This window comes from Halichoerus grypus, chromosome 8 (assembly GCF_964656455.1).
Source record: "Halichoerus grypus chromosome 8, mHalGry1.hap1.1, whole genome shotgun sequence".
Classification (NCBI taxonomy): domain Eukaryota; kingdom Metazoa; phylum Chordata; class Mammalia; order Carnivora; family Phocidae; genus Halichoerus; species Halichoerus grypus.
In genome coordinates this window covers 81,016,789-81,037,683 of record NC_135719.1, presented here as the reverse complement: position 1 = coordinate 81,037,683, position 20,895 = coordinate 81,016,789, and the positions used below count along the sequence as shown (strand labels likewise).

The 20,895-nt window shown below is 49.0% G+C and overlaps 2 protein-coding genes across 5 annotated transcripts in view; both read left to right on the top strand.

Annotated features, from left to right (window-relative positions):
- Positions 1-728: 728 nt before the first annotated feature.
- On the top strand, positions 729-12,031 carry RBM23 (RNA binding motif protein 23). Of its 3 annotated transcripts, XM_078053458.1 has the most exons (15): positions 734-1,047; positions 2,052-2,145; positions 5,446-5,521; positions 6,122-6,222; positions 6,912-6,959; positions 7,080-7,253; positions 7,512-7,565; positions 7,714-7,831; positions 7,929-8,081; positions 8,167-8,304; positions 8,698-8,763; positions 10,237-10,432; positions 10,524-10,643; positions 10,738-10,822; positions 10,906-12,031. In XM_078053458.1, exons 2-15 carry the CDS (start codon positions 2,087-2,089, stop codon positions 10,907-10,909), a joined length of 1,392 nt encoding a protein of 463 aa, XP_077909584.1. In that variant the 5' UTR covers positions 734-1,047; positions 2,052-2,086; the 3' UTR covers positions 10,910-12,031. The 3 variants fall into 3 exon arrangements, with proteins under 3 accessions (XP_035970718.2, XP_077909584.1, XP_035970719.1); XM_036114825.2 differs by lacking the exon at positions 10,906-12,031 and having other exon boundaries at positions 729-1,047; positions 10,738-10,826; XM_036114826.2 differs by lacking the exon at positions 2,052-2,145 and having other exon boundaries at positions 737-1,047.
- Positions 12,032-13,668: 1,637 nt separating this feature from the next.
- The window catches only part of SLC7A7 (solute carrier family 7 member 7), an 88,850-nt gene continuing 81,623 nt past the window's right edge, over positions 13,669-20,895 (top strand). For both annotated transcript variants that reach the window (XM_036114800.2, XM_078053454.1), the window contains exon 1: positions 13,669-14,217. The gene's annotated coding sequence lies outside the window, so the exon portion shown is untranslated. The remainder of the gene's footprint in view (positions 14,218-20,895) is intronic.

Sequence of the window (20,895 nt, the reverse complement as noted above, 5' to 3'; positions counted from 1 at the left end):
CTCATTTTACAGAGGAGGAATTTGAAACTGACACAAAGTTATAATGTCAGTATTCAAATCAAGACTGGAACACAGATCCTCAGACTCTGTGGCTCTCTGGATGTTCTAACCAGCTATGTTTCTGGCAGCTAATATATTGGGCAATTGAAGTATGGGGATTCTGGAAGCCCTTGGAACGTGAGAGTGGATATCGGTTCCTGCTCTTTCTGGTTAGAGGGCTGAGTATTGCTGCACCCAAGGAGTCACCTGAGAAACCTCCAACTTTATTTTTGCAATGGGAGGTGTGTGCCTGTGGGACCAGGCAATGACCATAAGCCAGACTGTGAAAGAAGACAGACATGTGGCAAGACTTGTGTTTCCCGGGGCCCAAGCACTGAGGGCAGGAGGAGATAGTTGGGAGGGTTGTCAGCCCGCTCAGAATGGGGATGTCCGGTCCAGCCTCCTTCTGACGTGAAACACTTGAAGTTGCCCTCCCCGAGGCTGTCGCGGCTAAGCAGGACACGTGACCCTCTTAGGAAATATAGAGAGTGGCAAAGAAGTCAATTGTACTTCCTTGTTGGCTCCGCCCGCGGCGCTGGCCTAGTCACCTGGAGCGGGGAGTGGGGCAGGAGAGTCCTCGCTGGCTCTTTGCCCGCGTTCACCGCCTTCCGCATGTCACCTAACCAATGAGAGGGCGATGGGCGGCCGCCTTAAGACGCTTCCACTCTCGGAGAGGTTAGCCAATCGATGGGAACTTGATGGTTGCTAAGAGACATTTGAGTTTGGCTCCACCCATGCTTAGGGTTTTGGCCAATGAAAATCTGTACTTTGGACTGTTGCCGCGAAACCAGTGATTAGTTCCACAGCCTGAATGTTTCAGCGCCTGCGCAGATTGGGGAAAGTTCTGGAAGACAGTGGAGCTGTCGCCATTTTGCGGGAAGACTTGGAGCTCCGGCTGCGGTGCTGCTTTTACTGCTGAGACTCTGGAAAATATCCGTGCTTCGCGTCCCCAATACACCCAAAGGAACGGCGGAAACCGGGACCCCCCCCTGCGGGGACCCGGAACTGGTGAGAAACCCCGAAACCCGGTCCCCCCGCGACGTCACCTATGCGTGACGTTGCCGCACGGTGCCGCCCCCTGACGTCACAGGCAGAAAATGGCGTCAAGAGCAGAATCAGGCAAACTTAAGAAAGTATTTTTGTTTACTTTGGTCTGGAAGTGTTCGCTCCCTCAGTGTAGCCCGCTGGCATGACTTTAGGGCTCGGCATCCTCGTGGCCGTATCTCTTAAAGATGAAGATGCTGTCTCAAGGATCCCAGTGACCGATATCTTAACAGGTCCCTGCAGCCCTGACGTTTAGGGTCGCCCGTACTGGGGCGGGGATGGGGGGAGCATCGACCCACCGCGGTTTGAGAGGGCTCGCACGATGGGTTTTCAGCTCTTAGTACCACCCCTCCGAGAGAGGTTAGGGAACTGAGACACTGAGACTTACTTCTCAATCTTCAGGCTCTGGAAGACTCCTGTTCATTGTGTTGGCCTCTGGGCTTTTCCCTGGTTCCTTCTTTTGACCACACGTTCCGTGGCGGTACAGGAGTATAGTGAGGCCACATATGGGTGTTAGCATCGAGACACTGGCCCTCGCAGGGACGGTGCGAATTGGTTACTTATAGGACCATTTTTTAAAGTGTAGCCTTGGCTTGTTACACAGCAGGAATGTATTTTACCTTTCTCATTGTTCCTGTTATTTATTTTTTCCTCATTGTTCCTATTCTTAATAAGCTGCCTTCAATTTGGAGGTGTTTGTACCCAGCTCTGTGACTGGACCCATCACTCCCTGGGACTCAGCATGTGGTGAATTTTGCCTGAACTGAGCTGACAGTGGTTCTTCACTCTCCTTTGTCCCTTCAGCAGTGAGGCCTAAGTGCTTGTTGGGGTCTTGACTATGCTATGACAAAGTCCAGACCCTTGCGTGATTGTGGGCCCACCCCTAATGCAGTTTTTGGAGCAGGGATGGAAGAAGGCTCTATAGTTTTTTAGTGCATGGGATTGATGGACTTTTACCCTTCATTTAGAACATGGGAAGAGTTTGAAAACTGCCAACTTGAAAATGCATAGTGTTTGGGACTTTACTGCTTCTAGGACATCTGAAAAGATACACCAAACCGAGTGAGATTTCACGTTTCAAAATGTGCTCATGTTCTGTATGTCTGTGCTTAAATAGATTCATTCATTTCTGAGTACCTGAGTGAAAACTTTACTCCATAGGTGGTGGCTCATTTGTCAACTTGAGTGAAAGTTTTTGTGCATGTGTTAAGTTAATCCTATCCTGTACTCTAGCAGCCAACAAAGAGCAATTATTGAAATCAGAAGCATTTCATTTGGGGAGGAAAAAGCAGATTTTAAAAAATAAAGAGGAGTTGTATGACATTTAGAAAACTTGTATAGACTTGGCACTTGGCTGGCTCAGTTGGAGAGCATAGGACTCTTGACCTTGGGGTTGTGAGTTCTAGCAACATGTTGGATGTAGAGATTACTTAAATAAATAAATACTTTTAGAGAAAAAAAGAAGAACTTGCATAGACTTGGCAGGCAAAATGACTGGAAAGAACAGAAATTGTAGATTGAAACCTTTTATTTTTAAAAACCATTTTTCCACAATCAAATAGTATTATAATAAGCTTGGTCCTGATATTTTGAAGTATATGCTGCTTCATATCTAGAAGCCACATAATAAGGTGTGACTAATGGGACTAATGCTTTTGATAAACCTTTCAGAATAGTAATTCCTTAGATGAGTGTGTATTTAAAGTAGACATTTTGGGGGGGGCGGTGCCTCAGTGGCTCAGTCGATTACGTGGCTGCCTTCGGCTCAGGTCATGATCCCGGGGTCCTGGGATGGAGCCTTGCAAGTGAGGAGCCCACTTCTCCCTCTCCCTCTGTCTCCCAGCTTGTGCTCTCACTCTGTCAAATAAATTAAAAAAAAATCTTTTAAAAAATAAAAGTAGACATCTTGGGGCACCTAGCTGGCTCAGTCGGTAGAACATGAGACTCTTGATCTCGGGTTGTAAATTCGAGTACCACGTTGGAGGTAGAGATTATTTAAAAACAAAATCTTAAAAAAAACAAAAACTGGATATCTCGGTATGCTGTGTACTCTTCTTTTTAAAATTTAAGGCTGAATCATAAAGTACAGGAGAGAGGTAACCTGATAGAATTGACAAGACGTTAGACTTTGGGTCAGGAGACCTTAATCAAGAGTCAGCGCCTCCATTTAAGCTTTGTGGTTCTGGGCAGTTCACAAAACCTGTTTTTTCATCGTGCATTGGACCTGATAGCTGCTTGTAGCATATGTTACCTTTGATTGTTAAATAAATGTACGGTGTTATTATAATAAGCGATTGAGTTCACTGTTTTTATTTTAAGATTTTATTTTTAAGTAATTTGTACACTCAACATGGGGTTGGAACGCACAACCCTGAGATCAAGAGTCGTAAGCTCTACCGACTGAGCCAGCCAGGTGCCCCAAGTTCACTGGTTCTTAGACACACCTATTTGATTTTAATTTGGTTTCCATTTTAAGTCTTAAATTTGGCTCCAGGTAATTTTTGTTTTGCTCTTTCCAAGAATCTTGTCTCTGTAACAGGCTTAGTACAGTACCTAGCAATATTAGGTACTGTAGGAGTGATTAGTCATATTTTTATATTACTGATTTTATATTAGTTATTACTTTTGTACTCCTGTTTTATTTTTAAATCACCAAAATAGGCTATGGGCTCTGAGGGCAACAAGGACAGCATCAGTGGATGATGCATTAGCTGCTTTAAAGAGGACAAAGGTCTCATGGATATAAGTCTGGAAAGTCTGATTATGATTAGCCTCCTTGCACAGAAATTCTTCAGGTTAGTCGGAGGTTTTTTTGTTTTTTGGTCAGCTTTATTGAGGTATAATTGACATAAAATAAAGCTGTCCACATTAAGGTGTACAGTTTGATGGGTTTTGATGTTTAAATACCCATGAAACCATCACCGCCAAAAGTTTCTTCTGCCCTTTTGTAATCCTTTCTTCCTAGCCCCTCTCCACCTCCTCCTATCCCTAGGCAACCACTGATCTGCTTTCTGCCAGTACAGTTTAGTTTACATTTCCTAGAATTTTTTCCTATAAATGGAAGCACATAGTATATTTTTGTCTTGTTTCCTTCACTCAGCGTAATTATTTTAAGATTCATGCGTGTTGGGGCGCCTGGGTGGCTCAGTCGTTAAGCGTCTGCCTTCGGCTCCGGTCATGATCCCAGGGTCCTGGGATCGAGCCCCGCATCGGGCTCCCTGCTCGGCGGGAAACCTGCTTCTCCTTCTCCCACTCCCCCTGCTTGTGTTCCCTCTCTCTCTGTCATATAAATAAATAAAAATCTTAAAAAAATATTAAAAAAAAAAAAAAGATTCATGCGTGTTGTGTATATTGATAATTCGAGACCAATATTTTTTGAATAATTTATCCTATTGATTTTGTTTGATGTCTTTTCTTTTTTCTTTTTAAGATTTTATTTATGTATTTGACAGAGCTCGAGTGCGTGCACAAGCAGGGTGAGCAGCAGGCAGAGGGAGAGAGAGAAGCAGACTTCCCGCTGAGCAGGGAGCCGAGCAGGGGCTCTATCCCAGGACCCTGGGATCATGACCTGAGCTAAAGGCAGACATAACTGACTGAGCCACCCAGGTGCCCCGATATCTTCTGGGTTTCTTTTTTTATTATTATTATTTTTTTATTTGATGGGCCTGAGGTGGACAGACTTGGGAAAGATGATTGCTAGCTGTGAAAGCTTGGGGGAGGCAGGAAGTCTTACCCTTCCTGCCTAGATAGGCTTCAAGGGTGGAATTGGTTAAGCCTGTCTTAATCATTATCTTTCTGAGTTACCTGAATTCTAGTTGGTGTTATATGGGAAATGCTTAGTGATGAGTCCCCTAATTACTGATGTTTGTGTGGGGGATGTGGGGAAGAGCTTAGGGCAGATCTGCATTCTGGTGTTGTTTTGTCTTGTTCCTGATTTTTAGTCTTACATCCTTACCTTTTTATTGGAAATACGTGCTTATTTCTATGATTTAAGTTTAAACCAGTTATTCATACAGAATTTTGAACTGTAGAATGGAGGCCTAGTGTCCATTGTCAAGTGAATAGTAATTTTGAATGCCAACACTTTTTCTTCACAGGACAGGGTCTGTATTGTATTTTCTTTCTATCTAGATATTTATTTTCCTTCTAGACACTTTACCTTTTCGAAGCCACAGAGCAAAACTAGTTCAGATTTAAAGTGTGCAAAAATAAACCTAGAGTAAACAACAGCCAGGAAGATGTGGAATTCAAGAAACAGAACTGTATATTCTCAAGTTTATGTCTTGGAGAAGGAAGGGAATGTAGGGTGCCAGAAGGGGAGGAAAAATATGAGGTTCTTACATATCCACGTCCTCTCCTCAGGTCTGCTACGATGGCGTCCGATGACTTTGATATAGTGATTGAGGCCATGCTGGAGGCTCCCTATAAAAAAGAGGAGGTAATATTCCCCATCTTACTGCTGGAATTGGGTTAGTAAGAAGAAGCAGTTATAGATCATCAGTTTCAATACTTTGTAAATTCTTTTTCCCTGCTTGTTTATTATGTATCGTGGCTATTCGTGCAAGTCATAGTTTTTTAGTAAGCCCCACTCTCCAGCTTCCGTACTCAGAGGCATGCTGGCAGAGACGGTCCCAAAGCTGGGGCAAGGGGCGGGAGGAGGTGGGGGGGAGCAGAATGTGCTGGGAATAAGTGCTCTGCTCAGAACTCTCAGTGACACAGTAGAAAGTCAGTGTATCTCAGACCTAAATAATTTCTCACTCTCCTGGGAAATGGATGTCAGTGGAACAAATGTTGGGTAGCTCAAGTTTTGACATCAAAATCTGTCACTCTGAGCTCTTCTTTTTGGGTGGTTTCCTTCCTTCTTCTCTTATTCCCTTTGTTAGAGGAGATCCGGGTGCTCAGAAACTGGCTAGATAATTGTGAACTTTGATTTCACAAGCTTTCTTCTCTGTCCACTTTTGTTCTTTTGTTGCCCAATGGAATGTGTATATGTCTGCCACCTTGTACCTGGTGACATTTTTCCTGGCAAACCCCTCAGGATGAACAGCAAAGGAAAGAGGTTAAAAAAGATGGCCCTAGCAACACCAGCACGAGCAGTAGCAGCACCAGTGGGAGCAGCGCCGGTGGGGAGGCAAGCAAGTAAGTGTGGCATGAGGAAGTGGGTCGGCGACTTGGGCAAGGGAAGCAACTGCGTCCGTCAGAGAAATAGCCAGAGCCAGGGAGGTGGTTGCTTGTAAGACTGCTGATTTTTAGTGATGGCTCTACTGGGTCCTGGGAATCATGGTGACTTGGTTTAATGATCTTCTAGTCTTCACATTCCAGCATAGACTTGCGGCTCTCTTCTACCATCATCATTCTGTTTCAGTTGAATAAAATAGCCAGGGGACCCCTGATTTGGAAACAACAACTTTTGCTGGGCTTTGGGGGGAAATGGCCACTTCAGATGCCTGACAGCATTCAGGGCTGTGTGCAAGTTGGTGCTGCTGTGAACTCCTGCCAGGTCATCTTGGGCTCTTTGGTCTTTTTTTTTTTTTTTTAAAGATGTTATTTATTTATTTGACAGAGACACAGCGAGAGAGGGAACACAGAAAAGGGAGTGGGAGAGGGAGAAGCAAGCTTCCCGCGGAGCAGGGAGCCTGATGTGGGGCTCGATCCCAGGACCCCAGATCATGACCTGAGCCGAAGGCAGACGCCTAACGACTGAGCCACCCAGGCGTCCCGGGCTCTTTGGTCTTTTACTGCTCTTCCACCCTGGCCTTTCCGTCGTTCCTTTTCCTTGGGGGAGAGAAGACCTTCTTGATAATAAGAATTTATCTGCTCCTTCACAGGAAGAAGAGGAGTCGGAGCCATAGTAAAAGCAGGGATAGAAAGCGCAGGTCAGTAGTTCTGGGGGCTTTGGGGCTTTGAGAATTACTCTAAATGGGAGAGCTATCCCTTGGAGGCCGGAAGAGGTTGGTTTGCCCTTTAGCAAACTCAGTAGCGCCTCGCACCTGTAGCCGCAGTCGGGAGCGGGACCGGCACAGGCGGAGAAGCAGTCGGAGCCGAAGTCGAGACCGGCAGCGTCGCCACCGCAGCCGGAGCCGGGACCGGCGGCACAGCAGTGAGACACGCAGTCGGGACCGGCGGCGTGAGGACCGCGTGCGCTACAGGAGCCCGCCGCTTGCCACTGGGTATCGCCTTTTGCTCATACGGTGATGGCCTTTGTGTTGGGGTCTGGGTAAACCCCCCGCACTGTGGTTCCTGCCTGCGGGTGCTCACAACCCGATGTGGCGGGCAGGAGACCCTGGTACTGGAGGGGTGGTGGTGACAGTTCCCATGTGAGATGAGGTGCTGGAATCTGGTTTTCTCGTGCCGGAAGACCAAGCAGTGGACCAGCGCAGGTGAAATCGGATGACACGATTTTCCGTTTGTCGTTCTCTGTTCCATAGGCGCAGGTACGCACACAGTAAGAGTCCTCATTTCAGAGAAAAGAGCCCAGTCAGGTGAGTTGATACTCTTCCAGGGACTGTGAGGTATGACTAGAAAGCCATTTGAGCCAGAATACAGGAATGTGTGGTACTGGAGGGGAGCTGGAGAACAATAACCATGTATCGGGAGCGGGCGTCTCACCAGATTGTACTCGCTCTTCAGGGAGCCCATTGATAATCTGAGTCCCGAGGAGCGTGATGCCCGCACAGTTTTCTGTATGCAGTTAGCTGCCCGCATTCGGCCTCGGGACCTGGAGGACTTTTTCTCTGCTGTCGGCAAGGTAACCCTCCCCCTGCCTTAGCTTTCTCCCACGTATAGCTGTCTTCTGTGCATTCTCCTTTATGCCCAACTCAGGATTTCCTTCTTGCCCTGGATAGGTTCGTGATGTCCGAATCATCTCTGATCGGAACTCCCGGCGTTCTAAGGGCATCGCCTACGTGGAATTCTGTGAAATCCAGTCTGTGCCGCTGGCCATTGGGCTGACTGGGCAACGGCTGCTTGGAGTGCCCATCATTGTCCAGGCTTCACAGGTGAGCATGTTGCAAAGCTGACATGAGAAGATGGCCTTGGAGGGAGAGGGTGTGGGATGCGATCCATCGGTTCCTCCTCGCCTAGGCTGAGAAAAACCGACTGGCAGCCATGGCCAACAACCTGCAGAAGGGCAACAGCGGGCCGATGCGCCTCTATGTGGGCTCCCTGCACTTCAATATCACGGAGGACATGCTCCGGGGCATCTTTGAACCCTTTGGCAAAGTGAGTAGAAAGTGAAGGAAAACTCTGAAGGGAATTGGAGGAAGTGGGGGGGAGGGTGAGCCTGTCTCTTCTGCCTGACCGCGATTAACCCACTGCATCTGTCAGGACGAGTGGATGGGTCCGTGCCGGCAGAGTTAGGCTCCATCTTCATAATCCAGGTGCTCAGTATGCAGATGAGTTAGGCACCGTGAGCTCAAATAATGGGGTCCAGATTCAGTAAGATGAGCCAGGAAAGGTGTTTTGGAAAGAGGTGGTCTTTGTCTCTTTTTAAAGAGAAGATTTGGAGAGTTAGAACTGTTAGAGGTAGTTAGAGGTAGTTTGAACGGTCAGGCAGGAAAGATCAAAGGTGTGGGTTAGCCCAAAGATTGCTAATAATTTCTCCCTCTTATACAGATTGATAATATTGTCTTGATGAAGGACTCAGATACAGGCCGTTCTAAAGGTTATGGTTTCATTACGGTGAGTCTCTGGTCTTTAACTTTGAATTTCAGTGTGGGTTTGTCCACTTGTCTGATTTTGCAGCTTAGCTTCATCCTCCTCCTTTAGGAACTGTCTAAATGACCCATAAGCCCTGGTGCCTGAAGCCTGGACTAGCCTTCTGCCCCTTGAGATGAGTGCATTGCTTGAGATCTTGACTTTGCTCCTGCACACTGTCAGTGGCCCTGGTATGGGGGTGTCCAGGAGTTCAACCAGCTTCCCTGGTGCCGCAACTTGCTCTTTGGGTAATAGAAATGATTTCAGGCTGCAGCTAAAAGGTTGGGGGCATGAGGGAGGTTAGGTGTGGGCTTTTATAGACATGGTATGTTTTTAAGGTAGGAGCAGGAATAGGGATTTATTTATTTTTTCTGGTAGTACCCCATCTGAAGCAGTTTCTCCATTGAGAAGTATCTTTATATTCAGAGACCGCTATAGGGAGAATAGTGAGGCCACGTCTTACCTTTTCCTGACACTCCCAACAAAATTGCTTCCAGTTCCCATAACTGGTTCTTCTAGCCCTGTGTGACTCCAGGCTGAGGACTGGCTGCCGGCCACAGAGTCTCATAGAAGCTGATATTTTCTAGGTTCAGTCCAGGCAGCATACACCCCCCGCAGTTGCCTGCAGGGCAGAGGGGAGATAGGTTGTGTTCTACCAGGGGTATTGCTCACCTCAGAACTATCCAGTGAAGGCAGGCCACCACCTACACCACCTGCCTAGGAATTGTCAGTACCACGTGCCAGGCCCTAGGGCAGGTGCTACCAGAGGAAACAAAGCCAGCCCTGGTGTTCACGGTGGCAAGTACCTCTTTTAACTCCTTGGTGAATCAGATGCAGAAAACCTTGTGAGGCTTTTTTGCCCTCGTGCTGCCACCTTTTCGGTCAATACCCTTGACACTTCAGCAGCAGACTGGAATCTTCTCTGTACCAGGCTGCTCCCGTGCTGCTGGGCGGTAGAGCTCTGATCAGCAGCGCTGGTGGAGGCGTAGGGGTGGGGTGCAGTCTTGCTCCCCATGCCAGGGTGCACTCCCTCCTACGGCTGGGCTCTGGAGTTCCAGATTCCTACTTCTTGACTGAGAATTGAAACCGATTAGTCCTGAGGGCTGCAATTAGAAAAGCCCAGGAACCTTGACTCTCAGGCTTTCTTTCTTCCATTGATAACGCTCATTTGTGAAGCAGCGTGTAAGGGTAGGCCACCCTATAGATAACAGAGTTTTTGCATTATTAGGTTCTTAGTGCAGCTGGAAGTTGGAAGTGATTGCCATTGAGTCAGTTGGAAAAGGTCCTTTTCACATGATCATTTTGGGGGGATGGGGGTCACATTCCCTGGGACAGAACAATTTGTGCCACAGTGAGCATGCAATTTCCTGGGATAGCAGGACTAGGCGGTGGTAGCAGGGCTTTGTGAGCATGTCCGTGGCCAGGAAGTGACTGATACACAGCCTGGGTTTCTTGTAGTTCTCAGACTCTGAGTGTGCCCGGCGGGCCCTGGAACAGCTGAATGGCTTTGAGCTTGCTGGCCGACCTATGAGAGTTGGCCATGTGACCGAGCGACTGGATGGTGGCACAGACATCACTTTTCCGGATGGGGACCAGGAGCTGGATCTGGGATCTGCAGGTGGACGTTTGCAGCTCATGGCCAAATTGGCAGAAGGTAGAGAGAGTTTCTCTGCAGAGTGAAGAATGTGGGGTGGAATTTTAGATCAGGAGTTGGGACTTAATACCAACTTCTCTTTCCCTTTTAGGCTCTGGAATCCAGCTGCCTAGCACAGCTGCAGCTGCTGCCGCCGCCGCCCAGGCTGCTGCCGCCTTGCAACTGAACGGGACGGTTCCCTTGGGGGCCCTGAACCCTGCGGCTCTGACTGGTAGACTTGGACTTGGGAAAAGGAGGAGGGGTTGGGGCCTGGAAAGAGGGAATGCTCTGTGCTCACTAACTCGTCGTGCCTCTCTCTCTTGCAGCTCTGAGTCCAGCCCTGAACCTCGCCTCCCATGCAATCGCCTCCCAGTGCTTACAGCTTTCCAGCCTCTTTACCCCTCAGACCATGTGAGTCTCAGGGTCTGGCTCAGTTTAGTCTTTGGTTATTTTCTTTCCTTTAGCTTCCCATTGATCTCTTCTCCTTGCCATAGGTAAATCAGTGGCACAGTACACTGCCTCCCTGTGCCTCTGGGTCCTGCCACTCCCTTCTCCACATCGACCTTTCCACCGCGCCTTCTCCATTTTGTGGACCAAGCCATCCTGAGCGCATGGACGTTGGCTCTGCGGGAATTGGGGCCACCCTTGGACTCGAGAAGAGCTCCTGCCCAGGGCCCCATTGGGAATGGACTCTGCTGAGCAAAGCCATTAGTCGAAGAGGACAGAATCTGCACCAATTGAACACCTGTTTCTCCGCGTATGTTGTCTTCTGGGATGACCTTCATTGCTCTTTCCAACCACCTCTTGGTGATTCCTCGATTCTTCCCCCATTGGGAAGGCCCTAGGGCATTAACTGAAGGAACTGACCTCTCTCCTCTTCCTATACCTTTTCCCTACAATCTGTTGAGGAAATCCTTAAGACCTCTGGTCCAAGAGGACTTTGGAGTTTGGGGTTGGGGGCAGTGAACCTTGAAGGTGTTGGCTTGCTGCTGCACAGGCCCGGAAGATGGCGTGGACATGCGCATCGTGAAGCCTGCCTTAAGCCTCAGCCTGGGGCCAGAACCGCATCTTGCTGGGAGGTGTGGGAGTGATCTATCCTGCCAGTGTCCTGCCAGGCATTTTGGATGGTTTAGGGCTGGGGCTTTCAGGAGTTCAGTGAAAGGTGGGATACCTTTCCAGTATCTTCCATCTTTCTTTGTATAGTTGTCCTTCCTCCCAGGTCCTTCCTGTGGCACAGGGTGGAAGGACGGAGAGGAGGCTGCTACTCTCTACCATTTCCCATGTGCCTCTACTGTGGGCTCAACCCCAGCTGTTAAAGCTGCTCCTGTCCCCTGCCTGGGCACATGTGAGCCCTTTTCATTGGTTTTTATACCCCTGTGTCTGTGTATATAAAATCTATATGTATGTGTATGTGTGTATATGTATGTGCACACACACATGCATACGTACACATGCATGTGCATACATACATATAAACTTTGTATAAAAGGCAAGCTCCACTGTTGTGGTGGCTTCTGCCCATATGTGTGTGGTCTCTGTCCGTTGGTGTGTCTGATGTTAATAACTTCTCATGAGCCAGAACCGTGAATGGTTCTAGGGATATAAAACATTTGTAATGCCTTTGTTTTTTCCCTTTATTTTCATTTTGTTTTACCTAATCTTCCTTAGAAATTAAAATGGACAGAAGGCACACACCTGGATGGAGTTCCCCATCTGTCTGCATTATACTCTCAGCCCCGTGGGTCTCTTCCATATGTCTTCATCTTAACTATTCCCCGCCACCCCCCATCTTAAATATTTCCGAACCTACCTTGTCACTGGACACACTAACAGTCTGTCTCTGCGCCTAAGGACAGATCTTGTCTTTCCACCAGATGGCAGTGTGACGGTAGCACATTTTGCACCTTCAGCTAGAGGTGTTTCATGATCTTGAGGAGTTTAAGTGCCAGAGAAGCCTCCTAAGTTCACCAGTCTTACCATTAGTCTCTGTGCCCGCCTTTGGCCCTTTTGTAATGGAACTCCAGGTCCAGTATCCACAGGGGTTTGGGCCTCATACATCAGGGCTCCCCAGGCCTGAAGTCCGCTATTCCTCAGTCAGTCCCCTCAACTCTTGCTTTTCATATGTGACTCTGCTTGGGATGACACAGGCTTGGGACCAGTGAATTCCAGAATGCTGAGTATTCCAGGAATTGTCCTGAGGAAGGGGATGCGCACATCTTCCTCCACCTGCTTTGTAAGGCTTATGACAAGGGGCCTGCCTCGGAACCTGGCTCACTAGGTAGGGACCAGCCTAGAGAAGAATGTCTGAAGTTCAGGGGCAGAGCTCTGTGGGACTCCTTCATTCTCTACCCGTCTCTATGGCAACAGAATGTTAAGACTTTATTGTCATGCTAAAAATACGGATAATTGCTGTTAGGTTTTAATTTGTCAGCTCTCAGACTTCTAAGCAGAGTGATGGTTTTTCGTGATACTAGCTTCTGGGGTTGCTTTTCACACTGAAGTATTAGGTACTTGGCACCTGCTTGTGGCAGAAAAGGCCACTGGGACCCAGAACTAGCTCTTGATTTCCCCTCAGCGCCGCCTGCTATAGCCTCCTTGCTTCTGTTGCCTTTGTCGCCACCCCCACCCTTTCCCTGTCCTGGTTTGCTCTCTGGGCCCAGGGGGAGGGAAGGAGGATGCATTGTTTTTAGGTAATAGCTGGCTAGGGCCCAGTCCCCCTATAGTTATTGATTTGGCTGCTAATGCATCCTGAAAAACAGTGTGGACCATTTTTGTTAGTTATCCTGAGGCTCCGGACGAGGCTTCCTCAGGGCAGTCTTGAACTCCTCCAAACTGTAAATACCCACAGGCTTTGCCTGCCTCCCTGCCCTCATCAGATGGGTGCCCGTCTCTGCTTGGCTTCCTTTCATTCCCATGCCTGCCTACCTTGGCCTGCCTTCACTTTGCTTCCTTCCACCTCAGTTCTCCCCCCCCCCCCCCCAACCCTTCTTAGTTCCTCATACAGCCTCTTGCTGGGGGAGAGACAGTGCTGGAAGTGAGGAAACATCTAAGACAACTACTCTAGTCTAACCCATATAAGGTGACAGCAGCTAGTGGGTGACAGCCAGAATCACCACATGTGACTCAGTGCCTTCTAGTTACTCATCCCTGCATTGGGGGTGGTTGGAGTAGAGAGGAGGGGGCAGCAAACAGCCTCCTAAGGTGAAGGAAACCTTCCTGAGCCTCTTTTGCCTGGGCACAGCGGCTCAGGTGTGTAGAGAGGCTGGCCCAGATCCTCTTCTAGCGCAGAGTTGCCCAGCTGTCCTCAGTTCTAAACAGGAGACATTCACCTGACTTAGGCTTCTGTCTTCTCTAAGGCAGTGGTATTTCCTCCTTGTTCTTTAAACTTAACGTGTGCTTGAAATTGAGTTTCTCCCTACTTCCTTCCTAGGCTCCAACAGCCTCCAGATGTGAGTGACCAGAGGAAGCAGGGGTTTGCCCTTTGAACCTTTAGTCCTGGTGCTTATGAGGAAGGGAAAGGAGTTTACAACTTGAAGGGAGGTGGTGAACCACAGCCTCTCCTTTCTCTGTTACAGAAGCAGTGTGGTGAGAATGAGGAAGTAATGGACGGTGAAGAGAGGCTGTGCTGGCTCCGAAAAGTGGGAGGTGGTATGATGGTAATTGTCGGCATTGGTGCAGGGCTGTTGCGGGTTAGGCATTGTTCTAGTCACTTCCTGTGCACTGAGTTCTTAATCCTCACAACGACCCTCTGACGTAGACTCTGACCATCTTTACTTTGCGAACAAGGAAACGGATACCCAAAGAGGGTAAGTAACCTGCCTTGTGATTACACAGCAAGTTTGGGATTCCAATCCAGGCAGTCTAGCTTCAGATTCCTAGATCCTAATCTCAGCTTGCCCCTCCTGGGAGCCAAGGCCTGGGAGTCGCTTTTTCTACCTCTGTACCCAGAGTTCTCAGTATGTCCTGAACTTTGCCACTTCCGTGTTTGCTCATCTTGTTCTCTCTGCCCCTCTTCTGCTAGTCGGAATCCTCCCCTTTAAGACTCTGAAGCTTTGCTAGTTGATTTCCCTTTTCAGGATTCTTTGTCCTGTTACAAGTCTCATTCTGCCTTTATTTACAGTTCTGTATAAACTCTATTAGCAGATGATTATAGCCCGATAAGGCCAGCCATAGCCATGTCTTCTTCATTACTGCTTTGCTTTGCACGTATTAGGTGTCTGTCGAATTAATTCCCTCTCTGTTCAAGTCAGAGCTAAGCTCTCCGATGCCCATCCCTTCTAGCCTGCTTTCCCTGGCATCCTCCATTCCTTCCTCACCCCTCCAGGAGAGAAGGCAGCTTTTACTCTTTTTGGTGTTGCCATGGTAGCCTCTGATGCTTTCTGTCAAAAATGTTGCTTGCCATCCAACAGAGACTGATGTTTCTATGGCAACCAGGTGAAGTCGCTAGTCATGAGCTGGATGCGGGAAAGGAATTCTGGTCTCAGAACTGGGTCTGAATCTTCTGGCTTCAAACATCCCTTCTCTTCCCTCCCAAATTTTGTACTTTATATCCAGGACGGATTTGCTCTCCGTGTGCTCTTGGTGGAGAGAGCTCTGTGAGAGGTGAAGCAGACCAATTTAAATCATCTGGGAAGGTGGAGGCAAGGAAAGAGCTGATCAAAGCTCACTTTAAAAGTTGGATGAGTTCTGTTAGCTTTCCCACATGATCTCCTCTCAAGAGCCCTTAAGGAGTTGGCTGCAGTTACTGGAGGGCCATTAAGCAGTTATTTTTGAGGGCAATGGTAGATGGATGAGGGGCCTGAAGACTGGAAAGGAGCCAGTCCGTGCTGGCTTGCAGGGAGGGGAAGCAGTGACCTTGGAAATCAGAGACTTGTCAAACTCTAGCCAATGTTCCAGGAAGGAAGGGAGCTTTCATCAACTTTCAAGCATCGTGAAAGCCTACTTGTTTAGAATGGGTAGTGCTGAAATGGGTAGTGCTGAAAATTAGCCTTTTCTGAACTCCTGGGCCCATCCAAGCCAGGGGGCCTTCACCCTCCCAACAGAATGGCCCCGCTCCGGAGCAACGCCACATGCTCCAGATGGCTCTGCTGTCACAAACCGGCTGAGTAAGCTGGGCGGTTTGTCACTCTGTGACTTGGACCCCTCATGTGTGAAAAGGAAAAGCTAACAGTAGCACCTGTCTCAGGGACGGTGTGAGGCTGAAATGAAACAGTCCGTGGCGAGGGCTTGGAACCCGAGAGCTTGTCATTACTACTGGCCATCATTATTCCCGTTCCTCCGAATGCCGACACACTGCACTTCCTACCTGACCTCAGAGAATGCTCCGCATAGGCGGGGAGAGAAGTGAGGATGAGGTGATGGTGAAAGCAAATCTTCATTGTTCTGGACTGAAGTCCCTGGCTCACACGGTCCTGGGTCACCAGCAGCCTAGATTTCAGAAAAACAAGTCCCACTGGCTCAATCGCTTTTTGTGCCTGAAACTATAAATCAGAGGGGGCACCTGGGTGGCTCAGTCAGTTAAGCGCCTGCCTTTGGCTTAGGTCATGACCGAGCCCCGTGTCAGGCTCCCTGAGCCTGCTTCTCCCTCTCTTGCCTCCCCCCGCCGTGCTCTCTCTCTCTCTCTCGAGTAAGTAAAATCTTAAAAAAAAGGCCAAGGTGATTCTCTCCCTAGCCACCCTGTCAGGTACCTTCAGCATGCCTCTTGCCCTTTGCTTTGGCCAGGGAAACCCCGCAGTGTTCTCTGCTGCCCCCCTTTGCTTAGTGCCCCTGCTCACCTGCCACAGGTGTCCTGTAGCACCTGCCGTCCCTGGTCTCCAGAGCTCTGACGACTTCCTTTCAGAGAAATACTTTAAATCAGCACAGGTCCTCTGCCTAAAGACAAATTAGAACTGGAACAAAAAAATGGAAAACTGTGCAGTATAATACCATCACTTAGGCTTCAGTTGCCAATCTTCCTTCCTCTTCCCCCAACGCCCCTCAAAACAACAGATCTAATAATGGGGGCTACCTATGAGGGTTACCTGTGAGTCCTTTGGAGGCAAGTTGGCCTTTGTAGACAGCAACTTAAAAATGTTTTTCTTTTTTCTTTTTATTATTTATTTATTAAAGATTATATTTATTTGAGAGAGAGAGAGCATGAGCAGGGGGAGGGGCAGAGGGAGAGGGAGAAGCAGACTCCCCACTGAGTGGGGAGCCCAAAGGGGGGGTCCATCCCAGGACCCTGAGATCATGACCTGAGCCCAAGGCAGACACTTAACCAACTGAACCACCCAGGCGCCCCTCTTTTTATTTATTTTTTAAAGTAATCTCTACACCCATTGTGAGGCTTGAACTCATAACCCTAAGATGAAGAGTCACATGCTCCACCAACTGAGCCAGCCAGGTGCCCCTTAGATTTGTATCTCCGGGGCGCTGCTGTGCTTTGAGTAGTCAGCAGGCTGTCTGGGTACCTGAATAAGGGATCAGGACACAGATTGTAAAAGAACATTACTTCCATGGCTCATTTCTATAATATTTGACAAATTACAAAGATACTTGCATTTGCATTTAGTCCTCATGACCATTCTACAAGGTAGGTATTGTTACCTTTACTTTATAATTGGGAGAGCTGAGGTCCAGAAAGGCAGAGAGATTGAGAGTGACTTTCTCTATCCAGAAAATAGTGGGACTGAGTACTAACTAAAACGCTTGCAAGGCTCCCACTGAGTTTGTATTCGCACCTTGGGTACCAGGCCACCAAGCCATGGAGCATGGCCATCAGGAGTCAAATAGATGAGGGGCACTTGGCTGGCTCAGTTGGTGGAGGGTGTAACTCCTAATCTCAGGGTTGTGAGTTTGAGCCCCACATTGGGGGTAAAGACTACCAAAAAAGAAAAAGAAGAAAAAATAGATGACGTGCCTTGAGCATATCCATCAGAGAGCCACCAAGATGATAAAGGACTAAGAAGCAGGATGCTCTTACCTGGTTTGAGGGCCCCTTGACAACTCAGCTGTACCATCCCCTCAAGTTTTGCTGCCTTCTCACAGGGAGGGTCTTTATATCACGCGGTGGGCTGCCCACCATGTCTCGTGTCTCCTGTGCATTTGCTCACGTAGTTTCCCCACGGAGTTTTTTTCTTCTTTCCCCCATCTAGCTACAGCCTGCATATATCCTTCAAGACCCAGTTCCTAAAATCTGTCTCCAAATTCTGTTTCTTCCGTTCAGAATTCTTAGAGCACATGACATAGCCCCCAGATAGTCAAAATGTCCAGTTTGCTGCTGTTGACCCCCTTGTCCCTTCTCTCCAGTTCAATTGTAAGCTCCCAGAGGGCAGGAGTAGTGTCTTACCTGTATTTGTTTTTCCCATAGGGCCCAGTGCAGTGACTGGCATTTGGCAGTACTTGAGGGGAACAACTGGTATTTGTGGATGGATGTCCAGGAAAAATGGACTTAGACTGATGTGGATAGAACTGTTAGATTACTAAGATGATGTATGCATGGGTGGGCTTTCTGGGAGTGAGGGTTTAACCGAGAAGACTTGTGAAATCCCCTTCTGTGACTGGCAGGCTTTTCGAAGAGGAGAGACCCTGCCCCAGTCTCTCTAGAGAGGGTTAGATGCAGCAGGGCATAAAGGCCCAACTCTGAGCAGAGGCTAGAGCAGAGGGATGCCTTCCAAGACACAGGACCGGCGTCGCCTCCGGCCCCTCAGAGCAAAGCACACACACTTCCTGCTGTTGGCCCATGAGGACGCCTTGTGGACCAGGGACTGCGGGGGTGGCAGGGGCTGGCTCGTAAAGGGGCGCAGACAAAATCACAGTGGTTAAGAGGAGCACGAGGGCGGAGAAGACCTTACCTGGCAGAAGCAGCTCAGGCCCCAGGGCCCTTTGCTGATCTCTCCCACCAGCGGATCAGCAGCCCGTGCGACTCTGCCTCCATCAGAGAGAGGGAGAAGAATGGCCTGGCTCTCAGAGAAGACCCCACCTTCCAAGTCTGGGGGGAGTGTGGCTTCAGCTTCCGTCTGTTCTGAGCTCGTCCCTGTAGGCGTCTGGAGGGAACGCACAGATGGGTTGGGCTGATGGGGCTGGCTGAGTGAGGAGGAGGGAGGCTTGTGGTGTGTGTGGCACCCCTCACAGGGGAGGCCCTGCCACCACCATCTTCAGTATGCATATTGGAAGCTTCAGACACAAGAAAGGCACTGGGCCTTTTTCCTCATCTTTCCCTTTGGAAAGGGAAATTTGACCAAGCCCTCTTCCCGGGGCCGGCTCAGTCAGTAGAGCACACTACTCTTGATCTCAGGGTGGAGAGTTTGAGGCCCACTGTGGGCATAGGGTTCACTTAAAAAAACCAGAGCCCTCCTCCCTTGGCAGAACCACCGCATGTTCGATTCTGGTTCTTGCGCTGCCTCAGTGGCGGCTGCGTCTCCACCTGCCTCATCTGCTTATCCCCAGGACCCTCTCTCCGGTCTCTCTTCTTTCTCTGCAACTTCAAGACTTTAAGTTATTTCCTTTTTGAACAGGTGATATATACCATAGTTAAACATTCGAACAGAAGAAAAAGAGCATCCAGTGAAAAATAAACCTCCCACACTGGTCCTCCACCCACCCGGTTTCCCCATCCCAACAGCAATCAGTACCATCCTGGGTTGTAATTTGTTGGGTCACAGACCCCTTTGGCAATCTGGTAAAATCTGTGAACCCTATTCTCAGATGCGCGACTGCACAAACACATCAAATTGTCCCACTTCACAAACATCACAGACCTCTAAGGCCCATGTGTGGTTTGAAGCTAAGGATCCCAGCCTGTACTGTATCCTCTTCCTTAGTGCCTCCTTTAGCATAATTTGTGGGTCCTGGTGCAAAATAAAAATGCAGGGCTTGGGGAGCCTGGGTGGCTCAGTTGGTTAAGCATCTGCCTTCAGCTCAGGTCATGATCCCAGGGTCCTGGGATCGAGTCCCTCATTGGGCTCCCTGTTCAGTGGAGAGCCTGCTTCTCCCTCTTCCTCTGCTGCTCCCCCTGCTTGTGCTCTCTCTCTTTCTGTCAAATAGATACATAAAATATTTAAAAAGTAAAGATGCAGGGCTCCTTGTTCAAAGATGTTCAAGACCGCGACAGCAGTGCATCAGACCGAGCATGGGGTGCTGTGTGACGCAGCTCATCCTTTCCTCTGGCTCCTCTACTACCATCTTTACGGGAATTATTCTCATAGCTGTGTCTCTCACCCTAACTTGTTCTGAATTTCAGACCCAGCTGTTCAGGGAGCTGCTGAAACTCCATATGGATGTTCTTCTACCATCTCAAATTCAAGGGTCTCCAAAATGGAGCCAGTTACCCACTTCCTCCTCTGCCCCCTAACACCCAGTTCCTCACCATCCTCCTATAACCTGCGACTCCTGCCTGCACCCAGCCACTCAGTTGCCAAGTTCCACCAATTCTGACTCACACCCCTGGTGCCTCTCCCTGCCACCACCATCTCCCTTGGGATGGCCCTTCATTACCCTCCATATGTATTACTGTTAATCACCCCCTCAACTTAGCTCCTCAGGCCTTGCCTCCGCTGCTCCAATCCATGCACACCTCACCCAGCCTCCTCTTCCCAAGGACCATCCTGATCGTGTCACTTTCATACTCAAGGACCTTTGGTGACTCACTGTTTGCAGGCTTGGGCACAAACTCCTTTGCTTGCCATTTAAGGTACTTAAAAGTAGGGTTCTAAACCTTCTCCATGCTCATCTCCTACCCCTCCTCTTAATGTCCCTGAGGTTTCAACCCAATCAATGGGCTGAGTGTGCTTTTCTGCATGTTACATTAGGAAGTGCCTCTGTTCATGGTCCCCAGAGTTTAGCCCTGGCTATTCCCTCATAGCCACATAATCTCTGGCCCATTCACCACAGCCACTGCCCATGGCCCTGCCCATCGTGTCCCCTACATTTCTTCTAGCGACCTTCTTCCTCTTCTCCTTACTAGAAGGGGAACCTTGGATGCAAACCTGGATAAAATCATTAAGTATCAAGCAGATATGAGTGGGATCCCCGCTCTGTCGCTTCCTGACCTCAAGCAAGTTACTTAAACTGTTTCTTCTACAATAAAAGGCACAGTAACACCTTATATAGTCATTAGAGAATTAACAGAGAAAGCAAATAAAAGTCCTAAGGATAACGTCACTATTCATACTATCGTCTCATAACCACCCATGCTGAGCTGGTCCCTCTTGGCTCCTTCCCAGCTGCAGGGATCAGGAGACATCTCATCCCTCTTTCCATCAAGTTCTGGGAACCTGGGTGGGGTGGAGTGGAGGCCTGGCCCTCAGGTGCTCAAGTAGCTGTACTGTAGTTTGGGGTGAGGGGAGCTGTTGCCTCTGCTCTCTTTGTTCAGACTCGTGGCTCAGGCAGCAGTAGGCGTGGGTGTCCCCAGGGGGAGGCACTGACAGCTTCAGTTCTCACACGGGCTTTGCAGGTGACAGTTGGGGTGGTGGGGGCCTGCCAAGGGAGGTGCGGGCCATCATCAT